Here is an 18,642-nt window from a genome sequence, read left to right as displayed (position 1 = left end):
GATCTCTGCTCCCCTATGAGGTCTCTGACCAAGAGTCATCAGCTCTCATAGGTAAGGAAACTAAAACCCACCACAGAGAAATAAGGCAAAGAGAAGGCAGTGGGCAAAGAACTTGCTACCACACTGTATCCCACCTTTACCAGGAATCTAGAAGCTAATTTTATTGGAGGAAGTATTCTGTTCCTCTCTCACAGAACAAGCTTAACACTGGGGCAAAGTGGCACAAGCAGGATGGGCCTGCCAGGGACAGGGGGCGGGGAGGGGGCACCCTGCCACATCGTACCAAGATCTGAGAGTTGGGCCTCCAGTAGGCAGGGGCGATCTGGTCTGTCAGCCAGGAAGTCACGGCCTTGGTGGGGCCAAGGCTAAGCTCAGACACCGACTGAGCCATGAAGTTCATGCCATCCAACAGGCGCTGGGCAGCATTGTTGTTGTCCTTCAGGAACCCATCAGTCTGAAAAGAAAGTGCAGGCTCCCATCATGCTCTGAGTGGAGGCCGTGAAAGGAAGGAGGGAGAGGGAGAGGAAGAGAGGTGAGTGACACACTCACCATGGCCAACTCAGAATCACAAACCCCCCTGGCAGAGAAGTCTGGGGACAGACCAGGAATACAGGCTCCTCCCTCTCTGTTCCTCTAAGGACTATGAGGAATGCAGCCTAAAGGTAAACCAGAGTATTACTGTTTTCCTGGAATATCAACTATCTTACTGTAAAGATGATAGCTTACAGCGAAAAGAACGAATTCAGATCAAAAAAAGCAAACAGTATTGGTGAGAGAACCCTAGTGAGAATTTACACTAGTTCAAAGTCACATTAAATTCTTGGGACAGGACTGGCTCCAGAAATGAGATCACACTGCACTACCAAATTCCAATGGGCCTGGGTATTCAACTGACAAGGGGAGGAATAAAGAACAATAAAGAAACCTCCAGCTTTATGGTACCTGTAGGATCCAGGAAGGCCAAGGTGGATCTGCAGGTAGGCATATGAGGCTAGCGGTGGCTTTAGGCATCACTCAGCAAGGGGAACCACACAGAGTAAAATAAGTCCCTCACAGAAAATTGAATGTCTTTTTTTCTGGGGGGAGGGAGGGTGGATTTATTATGATGTAAAGATAATTCCAAGCGTGAACAGTGGTTTAATGCAGAATGAAAGTACCATATCACTCCCACATAAACAGATTTGTTTTTCTGCTATCTTAAATTTAAAAGTCTAATAAAAAAAAATAGTAAAGGTTTACAATGATCACAGCTCTCAGAATATATTTTTAAAAGATTTCCCAAAACAAAATGCTTTCTTAAACTGACAGCGTATTAGGCAGTCACTAAGAATGAGAATGATGAAAAAAAGTTTTACGAGAAAAAAAAAGCTGAAAGGAAAAAAAAACGGCATGTAAATTATAATCACGTGGAAGTTAAGGCTTAAAATGTACAGGGAGGGAGCAAATGTAGCATAGGCAATTGGGAACCCACTTGGGAGGTCCCAGGTTTGCTTCCCAGTGCGTCCTAAAGAAGACAACAAAAAATGAGCAGACAACGACCAAAAACAACAGGCAGGTAATAAGGAAAAAAAAACAATGAACAGGCAGTGAGCAAACAATGAGCAGACAGCAAGCAAAAACAAACGAGGGAATCAGATTTGGCTCAACTGATAGAGTGTTCACCTACCATATGAGAGGTCCAGGGTTCAAACCCAGGGCCTCCTGTCCCATGTGATGAGCTGGCCCACACCCAGTGCTGACGCACACAAGGAGTGCCATGCCACGCAGGGATGTCCCCTGCATAGGGGAGCCCCATGCGCAAGGAGTGCGCCCCCGTAAGAGAGCCTCGCTGTGCAAAAAAAGTGCAGCCTGCCCAGGAGTGGTGCTGCACACACGGAGAGCTGACGCAGCAAGATGATGCAACAAAAAAGAGATACAGATTCCAGGTGCCGTTGATAAGAATCCAAGCGGACAAAGAAGAACACACAGTGAATGGACAGAGAGCAGACAACTGTGGGGGGGGGGGAAGGGAAGAGAAATAAAAAATAAATCTTAAAAAAAAAAAAAACGATGAGTAGACAATGAGCAGACAGATGAGGAAGCCATGTGGAGGTGGGCAGGATGTACAGGGATCCTATTTGGAATAAAGGAAATGGTTTTTTTAATTTGTTTTTGTTTTGTTTACCAAAAAAAAGATTTCATTTATAAAGTAATATGCAGGAAACAAGTGAAAAATATAAAACTTATAAAGATAAGCTTAATGGGAATAATGGAAATGTTCAGATAATGGATGGTGGTAGCACAACATTGTGAATGCAATTAACACAGCACTGTAATATATATCTGAATATGCTTAAAAAGAGAAATCCTAGATTGTATATATGGTAACAAAATTTTTTAAAAATTTAAATCCATGGAACTATACTATTACAGTGAACCCTAAATTAAACCATGGACTTTAATAGCCTAATTATAAAAATGTACTATCATCAATTTTAACAAATACCCCACACCAAAGCAGAGTATTGGTATGGGGTGGTATATGGGAATACTGTGTCTTATGCATGATTGTTCTGTAAACATACAACTTCTCTAATAAGGGGGGGGGATTAAAATCGCATCTATAAAAGCACATATGCATATGGAAAATGAATGAGGAGAACAAGGGAAAAAAAGAAGTTTTATCTGCCAAGGCAATAAAACTGTGTGTTCATTTTTGGTTTATTTTATTTAAAGATAGGCTTCTAATATTTATGCAAGAAGAAATAAAAACAATTATAGGTCTACAGGAAGAAAAGATCTAAGATCAGGTCTTTCTAAACACCCAATATATTAAAAGTCATAGTTAACCTTAATTCTAAACTTTTCCACACACCAGAATAACTGAATAGTACAAGAAAGAGAAGAACACTAAAACAGCTCTTACTCCAGGCCACACATGCACAATCTCGGTCCGCACCACTGTATCCACAGGATCTTGGTTCCCAAACCAGTACTGCCGGCTACGGTAGACCACGCCACAGTTAGGACATTCGATCACATACCTACAAGGAAGGCAAATAAACACTGTTACCCAGCCACGGGCCTCAGCAGACAAACACCAAAGAATATTTAGCTACAAGGAGAGTGCGACTGTTTAAACTCACCCAGACCAGGCATATTTTGCGAGCCCCATCCAGGGTGAGTCGGTGGAAGCAGATGTTTTGGGTACTACGCTGACTTCCCTGCCTCTCTCATAGCAGGCCTGGAACACAAAGCATTCTGCCAGCTTTTTATATGTCCACCAGATCCCACGGCCTCTTTCTATCCCCCATCCAGCCCTCCACTCTACAAACCAGCTAAGGCACCATAGACCCCAAGTTTAGCACCTCAGAAGAAAGCACGTTATCTAAAGCAGGCAGTGCCCTCAATGTTAATGAATTGAGTATATGCCATCCCACGCCCCAAAATGGAGCTCGAAATTATACATCTGCCACAGACAGTTGAGAAAGCCATTAAAACCAATTCCCTGAAGAGCATTTCTGCTTCTAAGAATGGAAAGTCAATGTCCGTGACTCTTACATACAAGCTCAACAGAAAAAGGGGAAAATAAGCTTTTAAACATTAAGGGGCGCCAGCAATGAAGACATGAGTTCTTTTAGTTAGAGTAGGGGAGATGGTCCAGAGAGATCAATTTGAATATCAAATACTTTTGGATATAGTAAAGCATAGCCTCAAGCCAGTTTTTCCAAAAGGGCACTCACCTTGCAGGTATAAACTCGGTTGTCATACTGGTGGGTGTATCTGCAGCGGCTCTTGGCTTCATGAGGCACTCCTTCTTTCCCATGATTCATGCTGTTCTTACATCCAGCCCTGAGTGAGGCCCAAAAGCTAACAATGAGGCAGCCATAAGGAGCCAGGGGCACAAACGCACAGGAATCTGACTGTGGGCCAGGCACGGGGCTGAAACCAGACTGTGGTTAATAACTGAGCCCAGATGCTGAGCAGAAACACTCGTGCCTCTGCTTTGCTTGCATCAACAGCACTACAGACGTAGAGCATCGATCGCCCTTGTGTGAGGAGAAAGGGGGAAAGGAGAACTCTCTCCTTGGCAAAACGGCCAGGAGTTCTCAGCCCCTCTGCAAGAAGTGAGCAGTCAGAAGACACCAACAATCTGACAAAAGATGAAACCTGAATGGCTCTCAGGAAACTCAAAAATTCAAACAGGATGAAGTGGAAAGTTTAACCAGAACAAGCTGCCAAGGTGCAACACAAAAACCGACTGGCAAAATTTGGCAAAGCATTAAGAGGCTTAAACAGAACAAGAAAACCTTCCAAATGAACAGCGAGCTCTGCCATCCTGACAACAGAGAAACAAAGATTGGAAACTTAAGAATTTTACTCTGATAAAGGAGAAAGTTCTGGCAACCCTGGCGAGACTCTGTTAGAATGGAAAAGCAGTGAGCCAACAGGGCTGCAAGCCCCTCCTGCTGGGCTAATGGGGAGAGTAAAAGAGGGAAGGTCAAGTCACAGTGGTAAATATTACCCCTCTCCCATTTCCAAACTGAACTCTCCAAAAACAATCCTCAATTCTCTGCAGCCCAGTCTGGATAATCTGAAAGCTAAGCCCCCCACCCCCAAGCTCAGAGGTAGTTCAGTATCCAGCAGGTGGTGGCCCTACAGGTTTCAATGCCAAAGGGCAATCAGGTCATTCATTAAACTAAGCTCGGGTTTCCTCCTTTCCATGGGCAAAGGACACAGGCGACAGTCCTGATGAAAGCAAAGACAGCTCAGTGGTGAAGAGGTGACAGGGTGGGGCAGCTACTGGAGATGCAGACTGCAATCTGACCCTGACAAAGCACATTTAAATTTCCTGAGGTCCATCAACAGTTTAGGGCAGATTCAAACTAATCCAGTGTGGCAGGTTGAGATTATTACTGAATTCCAAAAAGAGAGATTACATTTGTAAACGGGTCTGTTCCTCTGGGCATGATACCCTAGGCTGTATTAGATTCAGCTGAGATGTCTTCGATTAAATTATGTTAGGATTAGGGCATTGATTCAACCATGTCAGTAGGGTGTAACTCAGTTTAAGTCCCCGCCCCCTTGGTGGGCTATATAAATTGACACTCACCCAAGAAGATACACAGAAGAAGATATATGGGAAGAGAGAAGTTTGTCATGACGTGGAGGAGGAGAGAACTTTGAGCCTGCGGCCCCAGGAAGAGAGACAAGCCCTATGCCAGCCTGCAGCTGAGAGAGAGGAAAGCTGAACCCTTGCAGGGATCGGCAACCCTCTTACTTCAACATGTGGCAACTGGCTTTGGTGAGAAACCAACCTTGAGTTGGACTCTTTAGGGTCTTGTAACTGTAGGCTTTTACCCCAAATAAATACCTTTTATAAAAGCCAACAGATTTCCAGTACTTTGCATCACTCAGTCCCCCTTTGGCTGACTAATACATCCAGTGATCCTCAAAGTGAGGTCCCCAACCAGCAACATCAGCATCACCTCGAACTTACTAAACTGCAATTTCTCAGGCCCCACTGAATCAGAAACTCTGGGGGTGTGGCCCAATAATCTGTTTTAACAAGTTCTTCAGGCTTTTCTGGTGCATCTTGATCCCTAGGCGGATAGCACAGGTATTACCCAGAGCTTATTAGAAATGCAGAATTTCAGGCCCCACCCCAGACCTACTGAATCAGAATGCGCATTTTTACATAATCCTGAAGGGATACATATGCAGATTAGGTTTGAGAAGCACTGTTCTAACTCAGTGTTCAGTGTTCTCAATCCAGATTACACATTAGAATACCTGAGAAATCCTTTAAAAAGTCTGCTGCTTAGACCTAATCCCAGACCTACTAAATCAGAGTTCCAGGCCTCAACGATTTTTAAAGTTCCCTGGATAATTCTAGAGAAAAGAATCATAGTGAAATGAATCGCCTAGGATCAATGCTTACCGCAGTGCTGTGCACACACTGGACACTCAAATATTAGGTAAATAGATTGAATGACTATAAATAAACACAGAAAAGAAATAGAAGAAACACAGAAAAGCCAACAATCCAAAGTTTTCTGTATAAAACCTGCCCAAACCAGAAGCCAGTCAATTTCCCATCTAAACCAGGTTGGAATTTTCAGGGGATTCTTCCTAACTGTGGGTCCTCTGAGCCCTTGCTACTCTAAGTGTGGTCCTCAGACATCACTATCGCCTCAGAATTTGTTAGAAATGTGTCTCGACCCCACTCCTATCTTTCAAGTCAGAACCTGGCATTGAACCTTACAATCTGAGAAGCACCACGCCAAACCCCTTTTCCAAGGAGGGGTGGCGGGTGGCCTCACTTACCCACAGCTGAGGCACAAGGAGGAGCAGGTGAAGTACTCATCTGGAAAAAAGGAGCTGTGCGCCATCTGGTCATCAGGGATCTCGCCACTGAAGCGGTCACTCAGTGCCTGTGCAGGAGGAAAGGCAACCCATGAGCACGCTCGGCAGGAGCCCTAAGCTTTGGCCCATGCCCTACTTGCCTTTCGAGAATCACCACTGCTGGCAAATATCTCACTGGCTCCACTGCTGGAAGAGGGGACCCAATGACTTCTGCTCCTTACCCTTGACCTAGAGGCCCAACTTGCACCAACCCTCACCGTAGGAAATCTCAGAAAAAGCCAGCCCGTTTCTCTAAGAGGACAGAAGTAAGCAAAAAAAGTTACTGTTCTCTCCTAAGTACCCTGGATGTTATAAACCTCATATACAATCTCTTTTTCAAGACTATCACAAATATTGACTAATGTCCATTTCAGTTTTGTGAAGCTGGCACAAAGGAACCAAGTGTGGAGAGGGTGGCTTGTCTATAAGACAGAGACAGAACCGAGAAGTAAGCTAGGAATTTCCTGGATGGTATCCCAGATCTAACCACAGGTGCCCATTTGGAATTTACTGGGCTACAGAACTATCTCAATGTAGAAAAAATGTCATCGGCCAAAAAACAAGAATCGTTATAGTGTCTGGCAGTCTTTTATCAATGCTACGAACCTAAATGACAAACAGCCAAAATAAATGCCAAGAAGAAAGAGAAAGTATTTAATGAAGCAAACTAAAAAAAATTATGTAGAAAGGCAGCTTCCATTTCTAATCCTGTTTCTATTCAGTACTTTAACCTGAACCTTTTCTTTAGGCCTGATTTTTCCTTCTAGGCTTTAGTCATATGCAGTGGGAAGAGTTATATAAATTAAACAGAAATGGGCTTTCCACAAGTTAAAAAATCATTAAATGCAAGTAGTTTCAAGCTTTTAATTTTCAGTTTCCCAGTCTGAGGCAGCCAGACACTATTCAGGGGAAGAGAAGGGAAAGAAGCCTAAAACAAAGGGATAGCACATTACTTCCCTTAGTAAAAGGGCAATAGAAATTTTAAGGTGACCTTTAGGAAAAGGGCAGATTAGGTTTTAAACAAGCTCTGAGAAGAGTTTCACTTAGTAAAAACTTGTTTGTTAAGGCTCCTTTTTTCAGTGAAGTCTCAACACCAGAAGCTCAAACTCAAATGCTACATGATCTCAATTTTGAGTCAAGTCAGGCATAAAATAAAAGAAAGTAGGGGCAAGGAGTTGTGTGTCAAACTGAGGGCATTTAAATTCAGTTTCTGAAAGGATGAGGTGCAGGCCCAGAAAATACCATCAGCCAGCAATGGCAGACCAAGTTGCAATCCTTGACTTAGACCAATAAAGAAATGATCTGACAAATAATAGTGCATATAAGCCCTGTCCTCCTTGGAGGTAATTTTGTAAAAAGTGACTTAGTGAAAACAGTAAGATTTTGAAAGAGAGGATATGGAAGAATATATACATGAATATTAATAAGAATGAGGGAAACAGATGTGGCTCAACCAACTGGGCTCCCATCTACCATATAGGAAGTCCACGGTCCAATGCCCAGGGCCTCCTGGTGAGGGCAAGGTGGCCCATATGACCGAGCTGGCCCACGTGGAGTGCTGCCCATACTAGAATGCTGCCCCATGCAGGGAGGCTGCCAAGTGCAGGAAAGCCACCCCGCACAGGAGTGCCGGCCAACGCTGAGAGCTGGTGCAGCAAGATGACACAACAAGAGATACAGAGGAGAGAAAAGAAGACCAGCAGAACAGGGAGTGGGGGTGGTGCAAGAGAGTAATGGCCTCTCTCCCACTCTGGAAGGTCCCAGGATGGGTTCCTGGATCCACCTAATGAGAATACAAGCAGACAAAGAAGAACACACACCAAATGAATAGAGAGCAGACAACGGGGATAATGGAGGGGAGGGGAATAAATTTAATTTTTTTAAATTTTATTAAAAATAAAAATCTCTGGAATACACAGGAGTGCCCTCAGTTATACATGGGGTCCCCAGAGCGTATCTGAATAGTTTATGCTAAGGAGATGACTCAGGGTTGAGGCTTGGAGCCACCTCACACCAGCCCAACCACACCAAGCTCTCCAACCTCTGGAAGGGGGACTGCAGATTGGGTTTAACCTCATGGGCACTGATCCTCTCAATCATGCTTATGTCATGAGACCCCAATAAAAACTCTTGGGCACTGAAGCTCCACCGAGTATGGCACCCCAAAGGACACAAAAGTTTTGAGTTTGAGGCCCTCCTTAGATCTTGTCCTGTGCGTCTCTTATTTGTATCCCCTTCACTTTAACAAAACTATAATCATAAGTCAGCTCTTTCTTTAGTTCTTTTAACATCATTCCAGTGAATTATCAAATCTGAGTGGGTAGTGGGAACTCTGAATTTCTAGCCAGTTGTTCAGAAGTGCAGGTGGCCTGGGCCCCCAAACTTGTGGCTGGTGCCTAAAGGGCAATCTTACAGAGTATTGCCTTTAACCTATCCTAACTCTGGATAGTTAGAATTGAACTGCAGCTAATGTTAGAAGTATATGACATCACAAACAACCCAATTAAAAATAAGCAAAAGGCTTAAATAGACATTTCTCCAAAGAACACACACAAATAGCCAAAAAGCACATGAAAAGATGCTCAACATCACTGGCCATTAGGGAAATTCAAATCAAAACCACAATGAGATACCATTTCATACCCACTAGAATGATTGCTATTTTAAAAAAATAAAAAAGGAAAATTACAAGTGTAGGATAGGATCTGGAGAAATAGGAACACTCAATCATCGCTGGTGGGAATGTAAAATGGTGCAGCTGTTGCAGAAGACAATTTGGTGGAGCCTCAGAAAGTTAAATACAGAATTACCATATGACCCAGCAATTCCACTTCTAGGAATATACCCAAAAGATTTAAAGGAACTCCAACAAATATTTGCACACCAATGTTCATAGCAGCATTATTCACAATTTAAAAAGATGAAAGCAACCCAAGCGTCCATCAACAGATGAATGGATAAAATATGGTAGGGAAGAGGATGTGGCTCAAGTGACTGGGCTCCCATCTACCATATGGGGGGTCCTGAGTTCGGTTTCCGGGGCCTCCTGGTGAATGCAAAGTTGGTCCGTGCTGCGGAGAGCTGGCCTGCGCCATGAACTGACAAAACAAGATGACTCAACAAAAAAGAGACACAGAGGAAAGACAATGAGGGACACAACAAACCAGGTTGCTGAGGTGGCTCAAGCGATTGGGTGCCTCTCCCCCACATTTGAAGTTCCAGGATTGGCTCCTGGTGCCTCCTAAAGAAAAGATGAGAAGACAAGCAGACACAGAAGAAAGTGCAGCGAATGGACACAGAGAGCAGGCAGTGAGCATAAGCAGCAGGGGGGGAGGGGTGAATAAAAACAAAAAACTAAAAAACAAAATGTGGTAATACACCATGGAATTTTTTTTTTAAGATTTATTTTTTATTTCTTTCTTTACCCTCCCCGCCATGCCCCAGTTGTCTGTTCCCTGTGTCCATTTGCTGCATGTTCTTCTCTTTTTCCGCTTCTGTTGTTGTCAGTGGCACGGGAATCTGTTTCTCTTTGTTGCATCAGCTCTCCGTGTGTGCAGCGCCATTCCTGGGCAGGCTGCACTTTCTTTTGCTCTGGGCGGCTCTCCTTATGGGGCGCACTCCTTGCACGTGGAGCTCCCCTATGCGGGGCGCAACCCTGCATGGAACGGCACTCCTTGCGCACATCAGCACTGTGTGTGGGTCAGTTCCACACAGGCCAAGGAGGCCCGGGGTTTGAACCACCGACCTCCCATGTGGTAAACAGACACCTTATCCACTGGGCCAAGTCTGCTTCCCTACCATGGAATATTGTTCAGCCATAAAAAGGAATGAAGTTCTGATACATGTGACAACATGGAGGAACCTTGAAGTCAGGCTGAGTAAACACATCTTGAACGTGTTGAGTGACCAAAAGTTCTTACTGACATGAAATTATTAGAATAAGCAAATTCATAGAATCAGAAACTAGAATATAGGTTACCAGGGGCTAAGGTAGGGGTAAAGAATGGGGAGTTAATTCTTAAATTGTACAGTTTCTATTTGGGGTGATGTTTTGGTAATAGATGGTGATGATGGTAGCACAACATTGCAAACATAATAAACAGCACTGAATTACATATTTGAGTATAGTTAAAAGAGGAAATCTTAGCTCGTATATGTTACTAAAAGAAAAATTTTAAAAGATATATCCATAAGACTGTACAACACAGTGAATCCTAAAGCAAGCATGGACTAATAGTACAATTATAAAAATGTTCTTTCACCAACTGTAACAAATATACCACACTAATACAAGGTGTTAATAATAGGGTGGTATATATATATATATTTTTTTAAGATTTATTTTTTATTCATTTCTTAATACAAGGTGTTAATAATAGGGTGGTGTATATATATATATTTTTTTAAGATTTATTTTTTATTCATTTCTCTCCGCTTCTCCCTCCCCTCCCCAGTTGTCTGCTCTGTGTCCAATCGCTGTGTGTTCTGTGACCGCTTCTATCCTTATCAGCGGCACCGAGAATCTGTGTTTCTTTTTGCTGCGTCATCTTGCTACGTTAGCTCTGTGTGTGCAGCGCCATTCCTGGGCAGGCTGCGCTTTCTTTTGTGCTGGGCAGCTCTCCTTACGGGGCGCACTCCTTGTGCGTGGGGCTCCCCTACGCGGGAGACACCCCTGCATGGCAGGGCACTCCTTGCGCGCATCAGCACTGCACTTGGGCCAGTTCCACATGGGTCAAAGAGGCCCGGGGTTTGAACCGCGGACCTCCCTTGTGGTAGGCGGATGGCCTAACCATTGGGCCAAGTCCGCTTCCCAGGGTGGTATATTTTATGCATGATTTTTCTGTAAACCTATTTCTCTAATTAAAAAAAAGAAAGATAATAATAAGTAAGAATAGGAACAAAGGAAAAAAAGTATATGAAAATCACTGCAGTATATTATGAAACTAAGTAGAAAACTTGCATAAATAAAACATGAGACCCTCCCCCAAACTTATTTCAGCTTGTAACTGAAAACTTTGCACTCAGTGAGTCTATTTCCTTATTTATTAAATGGGGTGGCTAGTAGTACCTTCCTCAATAGGTATCTTCATAGATTGCACTCTGAGGATCGAATGAGGTAACCCATGTAAAGCACTTGACAGAGAAAGAGAGCTAGAAAATGCTACCATTTTAATATCATTTTTATTGTTTCTAATACTGGGAATTCTTTTTCCTCATGTATGCAATGGAGTTAAGGACCCCTTTACTCATTATAGATCATTAGTCTTCAAGGCTGTTTGCACCTTGGGGGAATATTTAGGTGCAAGATGAGGCTAATGTATCTAATGAGATGATTGGGAAAAAAAGAGGCAACTAAGGAATGTAGAAACCACACAGAAGGAATAAGGGAAACCAAAGAATATTTTCTTTTTAAACTGTTAACTAAAAGGCTACTTAAATACGGTTTCCCTTAGTACAAACAATGACAAATTTAGCATGAATTTAACAGATGTGGAAATATAAAGTAACGTAAAGTTCTAGCCTACTAACAGGGACAACCAAAGTCTCTTTTTATTCTAAACACAAGTGGCTGGTTTACTTCTTTCAAAGTTCTTCAGAGAAACGGGAGGCATTTCTAAGTATCTCAAGGCTTGGCACGAAACAATCTGGGGCCTGATTTTCCACAGTACACATGCCCACAGAACTTCCATCATTCCCTGCCCCAAACAAATTAACCACTGGCTGGTGCTGATTCTATGAATCAGAAAGAGAAGAGCTCCTAGACTACCCAGTCTCACTACTTTAGATGCTCCTTCAAAATGCACCTCACTTCCCTCCTAAGTCATTGAAGAGCTGGCAGTTAATAACGAATCAGACCTTGACAAGCTTCAGTAAGCCTCCGAGAATCAAGAGTATGAGAAGGGAAGCGGATTTGGCTCAACAGCTAGAGCGCCCGCCTACCACATGGGAGGTCCAGGGTTCAAACCCAGGGCCTCCTGACCCCGTGTGATGAGCTGGCCCACGCGCAGCGCTGATGCGCGCAAGGAGTGCCCTGCCACACAGGGGTGTCCCCCGCGTAGGGGAGCTCCACGCACAAGAGGTATGCCCCTTAAGGAGAGCTGCCCTGTGCAAAGAAAGCACAGCCCGCCCAGGAATGGCGCTGCGCACATGGAGAGCTGACGCAGCAAGATGATGCAACAAAAAAGAGACATAGATTCCGGGTGCCGTTGACAAGAATCCAAGCAGACACAGAAGAATACACAGTGAATGGACACAGAGAGCAGACAACAGGGTGGGGGGAGAGAAATAAATAAGTAATAAATCTTTAAAAAAAAAAAGAGTACAAGAACATAACAGTAATTCTTAAAAAACAAAACAAAAACTATTATTAATGTGCTTTAGAGACTAGGGTAGGGAGAAATTGCCTTTCACCTATAACCTGAGTTTTCTTTCCCAATGTAGACACTACCGACTGTTCCACACACTTCCCTCTTCAAAAATTCCAAAGCTCACATCATTCCAGAACTTCTTGGGCTCTGTTCCTGGTGAGGTCTCAAAGCTGGAAGAGAAAGGCAGGGAAGGGCCTCATCTGTGAAAGCTTGGGAAAGCATTTGAGGCAAGTCTGGAAAAGGTTGAGACAAGTCTGGAAAAGGCTGCCTGGAGACCAAATGATCTTGAACTTTAGTTGCCTAAGCAACAGTGTGGCTCTTTCTATTTTATCTTTAAGGTTAGTCTCAGTCATTAAGGGCTAGTACTGAATTTTTTGGTTCAAAATGGTGTTATTAATGTAATCAGTGATAACTACCTCACAACAAATCATCCTACCATTTTAAATAATATATGCTTCCTGATAGTGATGGAATTAGAAAGTCAGGGTTTATACAGAGATCAGAGGCTGTAAAGAGTGTTACATAAAACTTATTTGAGTTCAACTATAAAAGTTTCCCCAGTTACTCAGAACTTTAAGTTCAGACTACCATAGTTAATCACTACTAATATGTGATTGGGAATCTGCTTCCTACAAAACATTTACCTGTTCAATGAGGGTATGATCTGAGCTCTTGCTGGGAGGTATCTGAGCTCTTGCTACTGTGGCACCTGAGCAAAGGAGTGAGTGGTTAATAAGTGAAAAACACTGGAAAAAAAGGACTAGAGCCTGGATGGCAGGCAAGTGGCTAAAATAGCAGGAAAAGTGATCATGTCAGCAGGTTGAACAGGGAAACCTCTCTATCATTAATCGGCAGTGCTTTTATAATTTAAAAATATGACATCTTTTTTAAAAAAAAACTAAAATGACCAAACACTAAATTACCATTCACAGGAATGCCCCATCTAGAGAAAATTGACAACATATGTCAGGAGCCTTTAAAAAGGGTCACATCCTCTGATCTCAAAAGTGAAGTAACCACTGAAAAGGAATAGAGTCTAGGGTTAAAAGTAACAAAAAAAAAAAAAAAAGTTTTCAGCCACTTACTAGATGAGTCATCCCAGGAGAATTAATTAAACTCTCAATGCCTCAGTTCCCTTACTGTCCAGCTCATAGGGTAATTCAGAGAAAAGTGGCTGTGGCTCAAGCAACTGAGGTTCCATTTACCATATGGAGGACCCAGGTTCGATCCCCAGGACCTCCTGGTAAAAAAAGAAAAAAGGTGCCCCGGACCTGTATGGGAAGGTACAGGCCTCCATGCAGCATGGAGAGGCGCCAAAAAGACGATGATGCAACCAAATAAGGGGAAAAAAAAGTAAAGTTCAGCAGAGCAGGTGTAACTCATTGATTGAGCACCTGCCTTGCATGTACAGGGTCCTAGGTTCAATCCTCAGTACCTCCAAAAGAGAAAGTAAGTTCAGAGAGCAGTGCCTGATATATAGCATGCACTCCATGAATGTTAGCCAGTAGTAATGTAGTAATATCTACAAAAGAAACAGGCAGAATGTGAACAAATATCTTTATGTATATGGAGAACAGAAGAAGGCAAAATGGAAGCCATTATTAAGATAAGGCTGGAATTATTAAATACAAAAAAATGATCCATCCATCACTAGCATTAGTTAGCAGGGAAATGCAAATCAAAACCACAATGAGATACCATTTCACACTCACTAGAATGGCTACTATTTAAAAAAAAATTAAACAGCAATCCCACTTCTAAGTATATACACAAAAGAACTGAAAACTGGGACTTCGCAAGATATTTGCACACTGATGTTTACAGCGGCATTATTCATAATTACCAAAAGATGAAAGCAACCCAAGTGTTCATCAACTGATGAATGGAAAATCAAAACGTGGTCTAGACATACAATGAATATTATTTAGCCACAAAAAGGAATACATTTTTTAAGACTGTATAACAGTAAATCCTGCATTGGAAGATGGACTATGGTTAACAAAACAAATATGGTAACATTCTCTCATGAACTATAACAAATACATAATACTATTACAGGGTGTTAATAATCGGGTAGGTTGGAGGAAAAATATACCAAATGTAAGATATGGACTACAGTTAGTAGTAATATTTTGACAATGCTCTTTGACAGTTTGTAACAAATATTTCACAATAATGCAAGGTATTGGTGGTGGGGTGATGTATGGGAACCCTGTATGGAAATACACATTTGTTTTATAAGTTTACAACTTTTACTATACACTTATCATTTATGTATGTTCATATGTAAATGATATACTTCAATATCTCTTAAAATGAAAAAAAAAGGAGCAAAGTTCTGACACATGTGACAAAATGGATAAACCTTGAAGATATCATGCTGAGTGAAAGAAGCCAGACACAAAAGGACAAATATTGTGTGGTCTCACTGATATGAAAAAATTAGTATGAACAAATTCATATAGTCAAACTGGACTATGTTATGGGCCAGAGTGGGGGTAGAGTTAATGCTTAATTACTACAGAATTTCTGTTTGGGGTGATGGAAATGTTTTGGTAATAGACAGTGGTGATGGTAGCATAGCACTGTGAATGTAATTGAATTATACATTTGTGTTAAAAGGGGAATTTTAGTTTGTCTCTATTTTACTAGAATAAAACTTTTTTAAAAACAGGACTGTACAACACAGTGAACCATAGTATAAACTATGAACTATAGTTAATAGTACAGTTATAACAATATTATTTTATCCCTGTAACAAATGCAGTGTTAATAATAGGGGGGTAGTATATACAAACTCTATATTTCCTGCATGATGTTTCTATAAACCTACAACTTCTCTACTAAAAAAAGTACTTAGAAAAAAGAAAGAGGAAAAAAATAAGGCTAAAATTATTAAATGTCAAAAATGATCCCTCCATCAACATCATTAGCCATTAGGGAAAAGCAAATAAAAAAAAATGAGATACCCCATCACACCCACTAGAAAGGCTATTATTTAAAAAACAAAATAGTGGTGATATGGATGCAGAGAAATAGGAACCCTCAAATTGGTTGGAATATAAAATGGAAACCAGTTTGGCAAGTCCTCAAAAAGTTAAACACAGAACTACCATATGATTTGGTGTATTAGTCAGCCAAAGGGGTGCTAGTGCAAAATATGAGAAATCAGTTGGTTTTTATAATGGGTATTTATTTGGGGTAGAAGCATACAGTTACCAGGCCACAATGTATAAGCTACTTCCCTCACCAAAGTCTATTGCCACGTGTTGAGGCAAGATGGCTGCCAACGTCTGCCAGGGTTCAGGCTTCCTGGGTTCCTCTCTTCCCAGGACTTGCTTCTCTCTGGGTTCAGGGTTCTTCTCTTCCCAGAACTTGCTTCTCTCTGGGGTCAGGGCTCCTCTCCTCCCAGGGCTTGCTTCTCTTTCCTCATAACCAAGCTCCTCTGTGTGCTTATTTCCTGGGGCTCCAGCTCAAGACTCCAGCATCAAGACTCCACCATCAAAACTCCATCAAAACTTCAATTCTGTCCTTCACCATGTCTTTTATCTGTGAGGCCCCACCCACCAAGGGGCAGGGATGTAACACCCTATTGATATGGCCCAATCAATGCCCTAATCGTAATTTAATCACGCCCAGGTACAGACCAGTTTGCAAACATAATCCAATATCTATTTTTGGAATTCATGAATCATATCAAACTGCGATACTTGGCAATCCCCTTCTAAACATATACTCCAAAACTCGAAAGCTGGGACTCAGACACATTTTGTATACAAAGGTTCACAGCAACAATATTCACAATAACCAAAGGGTGGAAGCAAGCCAAATGTCCATCAGCAGATGAATGGATTAACAAAATGTGGTATATACATACAATGGAATATTACTCAGCCTTAAAAAGGATGAGGGAAGTGGATTTGGCTCAACTGATAGAGCATCCGCCTACCATATGGGAGGTCCAGGGTTGAAACCCAGGGCCTCCTGACCCATGTGGTAAGCTGGCCCACGCACAGTGCTGATGTGTGCAAGGAGTTCTGTGCCACACAGGGGTGTCCCCCATGTAGAGGAGCCCCACGCGCAAGGAGTGCACCCCATAAGGAGACCCACCCCATGTGGAAAAAGTGCAGCCTGCCCAGGAGTGGCGTTGCACAAGGAGAGCTGACGCAGCAAGATAACGCAACAAAAAGAGACACAGATTCCCAGTGCCACTGACAAGAATACAAGTAGACAGAGAAGAACACACAATGAATGGACACAGAAAGCAGACAACGGAGGGAGGGGGGAGGGAGAGGGAGGAAGAGAAATAAATATAAGGGAAAAAAAAGGAGTGAAATTCTAATATGTGCCACTCATTGAGTGAAACGTCAGACATAAAGAGGCAGATATATTATTCCATCAGGGAGAATATACAGACTCATAGAGATAGAAAGTAGAGTACAGAGGCAGGGGGATGGAGAGGTAATGCATGATGGATATAGGGTTTCTGTTTGGGGTGAGGGAAAATGAAAAGTTCTGGTAATGGATGGTGATGAGAGAGCACATTAATTCATCCTACTGGATGGTATGCTTGGGAGTACTTGAGAAAGGAAAATCTGTACTGTTCATAAGTTTCCACAATTAAAAAACAACACATCCAGACACTACCCCTATGAAGATTGAGTAAGAAGTTTCTAGGCTCCATCATCCCACAGAAACTCTGAAAAACTACCAAGAACTGGCAGAAACATCTTTGACAAAGCTCCAGAAAAAGTTAAAGAACTGCAGTAAAAAAAAAAAAAAAAAAAAAAAAAAATCTGCAGTAACCCGTAGTTTACTCAGCTGAGCGATTTCTTTCATAGGAATTTAGTGGCAGTAGACTGTGTTGCTCTTTGATTCTTGGTTCAACCTAGATCATCAGGATTGTCCCTGTTAGTTACCAAAACTGGGGTCTGGGTCCAGCAATAGGTTGAAGACCCACTTCCTAGGGTCTTGGGGCGGGAGGCCATAAAGGCCAGAAAAAGCCTCTCTTACTTATTTACTTTTAATTTCCTCATGTGCACTTTCCTGGTCTGCCAGCAAATGTGCTCTTTAGCAGTTCTCTCAGTTCAATGCGTGGTCAGAGTGTTTGCTACGACATGACCAGATCACTGTGAAATAGGTTCCTACAGTTTTGCCATTGGGAATCTTTTCCTTTGTCCCTCTCTCTTCTGGGCAGTGTTCAGCCTTCACCTGATGTCCTAAACGCTAGAAGACTTTTTTTGAGGTCATTTCAGCCTATCCTCTAGGTATTTTTCTGAGAGAGAAGAGAGTCCCATGTCTTTCTAGCCTACTGTCGTCCCAGAAGTCCAGTCACACCCTTTTTGTTTAAGATTTTATTTATTTATTCCCCACCTCCTTTGCTGTTTGCACTCACTGCTCCCTGTGTCCATCTGTTGGGTGCTCTCTGTGCCTGCTTGTCTTCCATTTAGGAGGCATCAGGAACAGAACCTGGGACACCCCATGTAAGAGACAATCACTTGAGCCACCTCAGCTCCCTGGTTTGTTGTGTCTCTCATTGTCTTTCCTTTTTGTGTCTCTTTGTTGCTTCATCTTGTTGCATCAGCATGCTGCACCTGCCTGTCGCACCAGCTCACCGACTTGCTCATCTTCTCCAGGAGGCACTGGAAGCCAAACCCTGGACCTCCCACACGGTAGGTGGGAGCGCAACTGCTTGAGCCATATCTGCTTCCCCAGTCATATCCTTTTGACACAATAATTCTACCTCAAGGGACCCTAGGAAAATAGCTCCAAATATGGAAAGCTTATATGGTATTTACTTGTGATGCTATTTATAATGGAAAATTTATAAACAATTTCTTGTCCAACAATTGTTATTTTGGTCCCATTTAGACAATGAAATATTTTGTAT

General features: G+C 42.4%; 1 protein-coding gene across 5 annotated transcripts in view; it reads right to left on the bottom strand.

Annotated features, from left to right (window-relative positions):
- The window catches only part of ZFYVE1 (zinc finger FYVE-type containing 1), a 54,244-nt gene that overhangs the window by 5,065 nt on the left and 30,537 nt on the right, over positions 1–18,642 (bottom strand). For all 5 annotated transcript variants that reach the window (XM_004466051.3, XM_058293109.2, XM_071213814.1 and 2 more), the window contains exons 5-9: positions 6,307–6,413; positions 3,723–3,831; positions 3,126–3,223; positions 2,906–3,023; positions 284–454 (exon numbers count right to left, since the gene is read on the bottom strand). In XM_004466051.3, coding sequence (XP_004466108.1) covers positions 284–454; positions 2,906–3,023; positions 3,126–3,223; positions 3,723–3,831; positions 6,307–6,413 — 603 coding nt within the window. The remainder of the gene's footprint in view (positions 1–283; positions 455–2,905; positions 3,024–3,125; positions 3,224–3,722; positions 3,832–6,306; positions 6,414–18,642) is intronic.

This window comes from Dasypus novemcinctus, chromosome 3 (genome assembly GCF_030445035.2).
Source record: "Dasypus novemcinctus isolate mDasNov1 chromosome 3, mDasNov1.1.hap2, whole genome shotgun sequence".
In the NCBI taxonomy this organism is placed as follows: Eukaryota; Metazoa; Chordata; class Mammalia; order Cingulata; family Dasypodidae; genus Dasypus; species Dasypus novemcinctus.
Note: the sequence above shows the minus strand (reverse complement) of the source record. Positions and strands in the feature narration are given on the sequence as shown.